The 7769-nt window shown below is 39.3% G+C and overlaps 1 protein-coding gene across 2 annotated transcripts in view; it reads right to left on the bottom strand.

Moving 5' to 3' along the window:
- Window positions 1-7769, bottom strand: part of LOC112141209 (gastrula zinc finger protein XlCGF57.1) — a 16816-nt gene continuing 9047 nt past the window's right edge. The window contains exon 2 of one of the 2 annotated variants that reach the window (XM_024264298.2): window positions 1-3320. In XM_024264298.2, the coding sequence (XP_024120066.1) occupies window positions 2047-3320 (1274 nt within the window). In that variant the 3' untranslated portion in view covers window positions 1-2046. The remainder of the gene's footprint in view (window positions 3321-7769) is intronic. The other variant, XR_004947434.1, reaches the window with a different exon arrangement.

Below are 7769 nucleotides of genomic sequence, written 5' to 3'. Positions count from 1 at the left end.
GGAAGCCAGAATCCCCGGTGAAAACCCACGCATGCACGGGGAGAACATGCAAACTCCACACAGAAAGGTCCCAGCCGGGATTTGAACCGGGGCCTCCTCGCTGTGAGGCAAGAGCGCTAACCACCGTGCCACCATGCAGCCCGAAAATCATAACAAAGGAATCAAACATTTGTATATATATATATATATATATATATATTATATGTTCTACACAAAACAGACTTAAGAAAATTTGAAAAGCACTAGCTTTTTCGAGAAATATCACTTTAACTAATCAAATATTAACTCTAGGGTAAATGATTAAATTATGACTCTTCTAGCAGCAAATGTCTGTTTTTTGTTGCATTGACTACATAAGTGAGTCGAGGTACATTTACAGCAACTATCACTCCAGTGTTCTAATCGTACAATCTGCTCATTTTGTCAGAAGGTGAACAGATGATTAGAAAACCCTTGTGTAATCACGTTAGCACAGGTGAAAACAGTTAGGCTGGTTAGAGAAGAAAACTGACCTTCCTTTGAGTAGTTCAGTTTCTCGAGCATGATGTTTGTGGGATTGATTAAAAGCTCAAAATACCCAGAAAAAGAGAACTTTCAAGAGAAACCAAAAGTCTACGGTTGTTCTTAGGATTAATTCAGACTGGAAAAATCCATTGGTCCAGACTTGAGTCTGCTTAATTTGGTCTGGATCGAGTCCTAAACCTTTCATTTGGTCTGTATTCAGATTGGTATCTAATAGAGATTCTAGTTTCTAAATAAAGCTTTCAAATAAAACCACATGACCAAAGATCTCTTCAGTCATTTGCAAGGAATTACGAGGGTGGGGTAAAACAATGAGACAGAATAATGAAACCCTACGTCTGGAAATCCTTATCAGAATATTTCACTTATTCAAACTTAAGATTTTGTAGACCAATTTTGAATGCCTAAATCAACGTCAGGTACAACACTTAAGTGCGACTCTGATACGGTAGACGCATGCTGCAGGGTGGTTACTGAGAAGATGACGGCCAAGAAGGTACACTGATGAGTGCCTATGACATATAGATCGCTGGGAAAATGGTGTGAGAAGCAATGTGTGTCACCTTAAAAGATGTTTTGATGAGCCTAAATTCCTTCAACCACATTTAAACAAGCTGCTGTGTTTTATTGTTGCGCCACTACTGTGTTTACATCCTGTACACACCTGTGTACAGTTCCAATGATTCAGTTGTTCCCGTCTCAGCATATTCAGACAGAGAAATCCCAAAGGGAGCACAAGCTCAGTCTGATTAGAACCCAAAGGAGACCACTTCAAAACGTGGGTCAGAGAGAACTTTCTGATCCTGGACCAGCGTCTGCTTGGGTGTATTCAGACAAAAAAATTGCTATGGATTATTGTGGGAAACATACTCTGGTTAAGTTTAATTAAACCAAATGTGTCCAGTCTAAAACCACTCTTAGAAATGAAGGCAGTTCCAAGAGAGAAATTGCCAAGAAACCGACCATTTCCTTCAAGCTTCAATGTTGTCACTGGTGTTTTATGGGTACTATGTAAAAAAGCTGCCAGTTGAGGGCCTGTGAGGCATCTTTTTCTCAAAGTGGAGACTCTAATATACTTATCTTTTTGCTCAGTTGTACAGCAGGGCCTCCCATTGCTATCTCTACTCTTGTTAGAGCCTGTTTGTGCTATTCTCTAAAGAGAGCAGTAAAACCCGTTGAAGGAAAGCTTAAGTTTCTTGGCCATTTCTGGCAGGTCAGAACGTCTGTTTCATTGCTTCTCTAACCATCCAAGCTGGTTACAGGTGTGCTAACATGATTACAAAAAGGGTTTTCTAATCATTTGTTAGCTTTTTGACACAATGAGCAAACGCAATGTACCATTAGAACACTGGAGTGATAGTTGCCTTTTGCCATGCCATAATTGTAAATAAAAATGACGTTCCTAATCTGTCAAAAAATAATAATAATAATAATAATTTATAGTATATTTATGGTTAGTTTAAAGTTAAACCCATTCAAAAGTTCTATGCTGTGAGCTTTCTTGAGTTTATGCTGAATCCTTTCTTAAGCTGACAAGAAAAATGCTTTTTTCCTGTGAGTCATCATGTGTGATTTGAGATCAGAAACCCATCTAAAACTTGTGCCACATTCTTTACAAGAAAAAGGCTTCTCTCCTGTGTGAATTCGCATATGTCTACTCAGATTAGATCTAGAACTAAAACTTTTATCACAATCATTACAGGAAAAAGGCTTCTCTCCTGTGTGAGTTCTCATGTGTGAGTTTAAACCGGCTTTTCGTCTAAAACTTTTTTCACATTCCTTACAGGAGAAAGGCTTATCTCCTGCATGAGTTCTAATGTATGATTTGACATGAGAAATTTTACGAAAACTGTCATTAGATTCTGTTAAAAAAAGAGGCGTCTCTTCTGTGTGAGTTCTCATGTGTCTTCTGAGATTAGATATCCAACTAAAGCTTTTTTGACAAATTCTACAAGAAAAGGGCTTCTCTCCTGTGTGAACCCTCATGTGTAATTTGACATCAGATTTTTGACAAAAGCGTCTGTCACATTCCGTACAAGAAAAAGGCTTCTCTCCTGTGTGAGTTCTTATGTGTGCTTCCAGATTAGAATTGTTCCAAAAACGTCTATCACATTCTTTACAAGAAAAACGCTTCTCTCCTGTATGGATTCTTTTGGGAACATTAAAAAAACGTCTTCTGCACTCTTTAAAGGCATGTTTGTTATCAGAGTCAGTAATCTCTTTGTCTACGTGAGAAGTCTCAATTACTGAGCTTCCATCTGACTTTATAGTGGAAAGTTGTTTTTCTTTTGGAGATGGTTTGCGTTTCTTGGCCAAAGATGACTTCTTTGAATTTTTAGCAACATCAGAGTCCCACTCACTTTCTGACATGTGAGAGATGTCCACATCTGTCTCTACATCTGTAGTTGACTCTTCCTGTTGGTTTCCTTCTTCCTCCTGACTATCAGTTCCATTAAAGCTCTGCTGATTGTTCAGATCTGCTTCACTGTTCTCCTTTTCCTCATAAGTGGGAATCTCCATCGAGGTTTCAGTCTCCTGCTTCAGATCAAGCTGATCTTCATCCTGTTTGATGCAGAGCTCCTCCTGTTCCTCTTTAATCTGTAGAAGTTCTGGTTCCTGCAGTTCCTCTTCAGTCTGTAGAGGCTCTCGCTCTTCCTGCTCCTTTTTGATCTGTAGAAGTTCTGGCTCTTTCAGTTCCTCTTTAGTCTGTGGAGGTTCTGGATCTTTCTCTTCTACTCTGAAGCTCCTCTGCTGGTAGCCAAGATCTTCCTCTTCATTCACAGACTGCTGTGGGAGAACTGCAGGAACACAAACACAAGAAAAATCCCTTTAATACTTCACTTTAATACTTCACTTTATGTGTTATCAAATACCAATACAATTAAAGCTGGAAGTGGCGTTGAATGGCCCGCAGTCGCGACCCGCCCTCACCCTCGGTGCCCACTCCCTCGCTACACGCCCTCTCCCACGCCGCCCGCTCATACGCACCAACGCCGCGCTCACTGCCTGCCCCTATGACCATCGCTGCCCATGACGCTGACCTTTGACCCGAACTCACTTGCTTAGCACTTACTATGGACCCCTAAGTCCCTCCGTTCTCTTTCTGTATAGCTGGTCTGAGATGAATATGAGAAATTGATTAAAAAAGCACTTTTTTCAAAATGGCGGCCTAGCTGTTGGTTTTATCTCCATAGCAACAATTTTATGTTTTGTTCGCCTGAGGTCACCGAACAGATTGACATTAGTCTCATGAGAATCGGCATAATTTTTGGAATACCTTTGCAATGGAGGTTGTTTGCTAACCACGCCCACATTCCTTATATGTTCATATTCAATGTTATAATACCTGTTACAGCTCAAGCCTGGGATCAATATATTAAAGTCTCATAGCAATGCATTGAAATATGAGCGTGTATTAAGACTACGTCAATTTTACGAGCTCGACACACACACACAGTTCAAAATCTACAGCTTGTAAGACCATAAATGTTATGCCAATGGCTTCCCAATGATACCAAAAGCGTTTGGAAACATTTGATAAATATCCCTAAAAGTTATATTTGTTTGAAGCTGGTGCAAAAATTCGTTTTTTTAGACAAATCAAGTTGGTGGCCCTTCCTAAGGTCAAAGGTTAACGAAACTAAGGGTCATTGAAGACCAACACCAGTGGAATGTGGGTCAAATTTCAATATATTTATTATATAAATCATTTAAAATATGTCTCAAATGTTACTTAATTCACAAACAGCAGGTCAAATAGTTTTTTTGGAATGTGTGCTGCTGACCACTTGGCCAGGTCACTCTTGTAAAAGAGATCTTGATCTCAATAGATTTTACCACCTGGTTAAATAAAGGTTAAATAAAAAATATTTAAACATATGTTGTCATTAACTCTAAAAAGATATTTCATAGGAAAATCACACCAAAAAATAGTTGAAATAGTATTGTAACTATGTGTGTTTGACACCAAAAGTAATGCATGTGTGCTATGTCATATGAACAACAAAAGGATTGGATACATCAGAACAAAATACCATCAATACTTCAAAACTTTGAAAAAAACAAGTGTATGCTTTTGTTCTTTTCATCTTTAGTTGCATTATGAGACAGAGCCGGAGTCGAATGTGAGTTCATTCTGTGATGACGCTTTTATTGCATTATTACATTCTCATTAGTTTGCTAATTAATAATAATTTAAATTTTCTGCAACTGGACAGAATCATTCTTTATTTTCACCCCTAGTAAATGGAGTGATCGGCTGTAATATTAATTTTCAATCTTTTTCATATTTTGTATTGACATTTGACAGAACAGAAAGAAAGTCTGAGTATAATCTGACTTTATTTAGGTTATTGATCAACAGATTGAACTTGTCAATCAATCTTTATTTATTAAAAGCACTTTTTATATGTTGCAGTTCAAAGTGTTTTATAATTGAACAACGAACAGAAAAAGAGAAAAACTAAAACCAACCCCGCCCCTTTGCCCTCCCCTCACACACAGACATACACAGACAATGCATACAGGCACCAATGACTAGAATTGTAAAAGACATGTAAGGCACTCCACAGAAAGATGTCTTTTCCTGGTACGAAAGATCTCTAAGAGGAAACAGAGCTTCCTTATGTCAGCTTCATAAAACGTGCAGTCAGAAAATTTGCTCTTTCCACTCACGCACGCGCTCAGGCTCCATCCACAGACACACGCTCATACGGTCACAGCTGTCGTCTCACCGGCAACAGTTTCAAAACACAGGAATTATTACAACGCTTTCATTTCACCACTACAACTGTTTTTCCTACGGTCGCATTAATTTAAATCGCTCGTTCATGAAGGCTGACGACAGTGATGGCGATCAAAACTATAAAGTTTTAGTGAAGAAGAAAAAAAAAGCAGCAGTATTTGTATTGGTGGGCGGAGTCTCAGTGAAAGGGCTGCGTGATTGGACCTTTTCCTACTGATGCCATGGGGAATCATAGATCATTGTGATAAGAGATCATCACTCTTTTCAAATCCAAAAAATATAAACTGACGACAGATCAAGTGCTTAATATTGTCACTCGCCGGCGTGCCACTGTCTTTTCCTGCGCGTGCCCTATAGGTAGCCGACCCTGCTCAGAGAAAACATTGATAAAAATAAAACATTAGTAAAAAGTTTGATTTTCTCTCAAATCTGCTTTTTTGTTAAAAAAAAATGTTGAAGCAAATATTGTTTTCTGCTGAGCTTTAATGTTTTTGGATTAGCTTAACAGTAGTAGTAAGGAAAATAATGATAAAGTAAACTAAACTAAACCTAATTTATAAGCAGAAGAAATGTTAATTATAACTTTAAATGTTAATTTTCACAGAGAAGTTTTTCTAATAACTCATGTTTGCTTTTGTCCAAAGTAATATATATATATATATTCATGAAAAAATGCTACTTTTTCTTAATATGTCAACATTTTATACATGAAAAAAACTATAGTTTATTTATAAAAATCATAATTATAACGTTAAGCAACATTTGGCTGGATGAAGACAAAGCTGAGACGTTTTTTCTGCTAAAGACATTTTAAACATGTTACAGTTAAAGTCCCATTATTTGTCACATGACAAGGTGTGTGAAATTTGTTCTCCAGATTTGACCCATCCTCTGGAGGAGCGGGTAGCTGCAGACACAGCTCGGGAACGATTTGGTGGTTTAACCCCCGAATCCAATCCTTTAATGCTGAGAGTCAAGCAGGGAGGCACTGGATCCCATTTTTAGAGTCTTTGGTCTGACTCAGTCGGGATTTGAACTCACAACCTTCCAGTCTCAGGGCTGACACTCTACCACAAGGCCACTGAGCTGACGTTGGTCATTACACTAACATGAATAAACACAGAACCTTGTATTTTGGCTTTGCATTTCCTTCTGAGTTCTGCTCAAAGAGAACGGGCCAGAATGGTTGAAGGCTGTTCAATTGGAATTCTACAGCCTTCAAACCATTCTGATAGAAAGTCCAAAGCCCGAGACACCTGATTGGATAGAATCTAGACCAGGGGTCACCAACACGTCGCCCGCGGGCGACACCACATCAGTCGCCCGCAGGCCTCTTCTAAAAATAGCACAACTCACCTGTGAGCTGCTCGAAAGTTTTATTTTATTGTGATGCGATTTTTTAAAATCACACCTGCCTTTATAAAGAATTAAAAATAAACATATATTTAAGCTATTTTGTAATGTTTCAACTGGTATGTCATTTGTAGCAGGGACCCAGCAGGGACCCAAAAGGCGAGCTACTCTTTAACCGGCTGGGGAGGAGAGATGTCTGAGCCCCATACATCGCACGACCCCTAACAGTCTCAGGCAGAAGAAGACATAGAAGCAGACTGCGTGCCTTCACTTCCTTCATCAATGCCCATTTATATCAAACACACATGAACAGCCAATCAGTATGAACCTCACTTCTGCTCACAGCTCCCTCACTTATGGTCAGCAATGTAACACACCCAAGATTTCCCACTTCCCATGAGTCTTAGGAGCTGAAGGCGGGGCTAACCCCCGGGTCGCCACACTATGTTCATTATTTCTGAAGCCAAAAACGGCCTGTCCCACTATTTTTCTTTTTTTTAATCGTTTTCTCCTTAACGAGATAATCAATAGTCGCATTTCCATTAACACTGAAATTTTGCAAATTGGAATGTGGATAATAAATTATCCTAATGGAAACACCACAGTTTCGAAAAAACTGGCATTTTTCGAAAAAAGAAATTGCGCTTACAGGAGGAAATAAACATTTTTCGTAAAACGGAAACACTTTTTTCGAAATAAATGCGCTTCTCGGTATGAAGTGTCTGATCTGAGCGCTGCACAGTCGGCGCACCGAGAAGTCCTGGAGCGTCAAAGCGCTTTAGAAATTGCGGGTCATGCAGAATCGCGCAGCAGCTCCTCCACCTTTCCTCATTGCTTCATCTGCAGACGCACTTTTGCAGCTTGGAGCCTGAAGTCTCATGAGCGCGAGCGCCGTGACAGAAACTTGAATTTATGCTGTCGTGTTTTCAAACAGAAAAAAGGTCCAGGTGATTATTTGCTGCTTTTTCATTTAACCGCTGAACAGACCTCTCTCTCTTCTGTGTCGAGCTGCGCTGCACGCGCCCCAGACAGAGCTGTGACGTCACCCACATGCTCCCTTTTGGTGAATGAAATAAAAAAAAATACTTGTTGTCGTTCATCGCCGTATTTTTAATGACTTATCGCGTGAGTTGGTTTGTGATTTATCGCA

The sequence above is a fragment of the Oryzias melastigma genome, unplaced genomic scaffold, assembly GCF_002922805.2.
Source record: "Oryzias melastigma strain HK-1 unplaced genomic scaffold, ASM292280v2 sc00310, whole genome shotgun sequence".
NCBI lineage: Eukaryota > Metazoa > Chordata > Actinopteri > Beloniformes > Adrianichthyidae > Oryzias > Oryzias melastigma.
The sequence above is the reverse complement of the archived record's forward strand: the minus strand, read 5'-3'. Positions and strand labels throughout refer to the sequence as shown.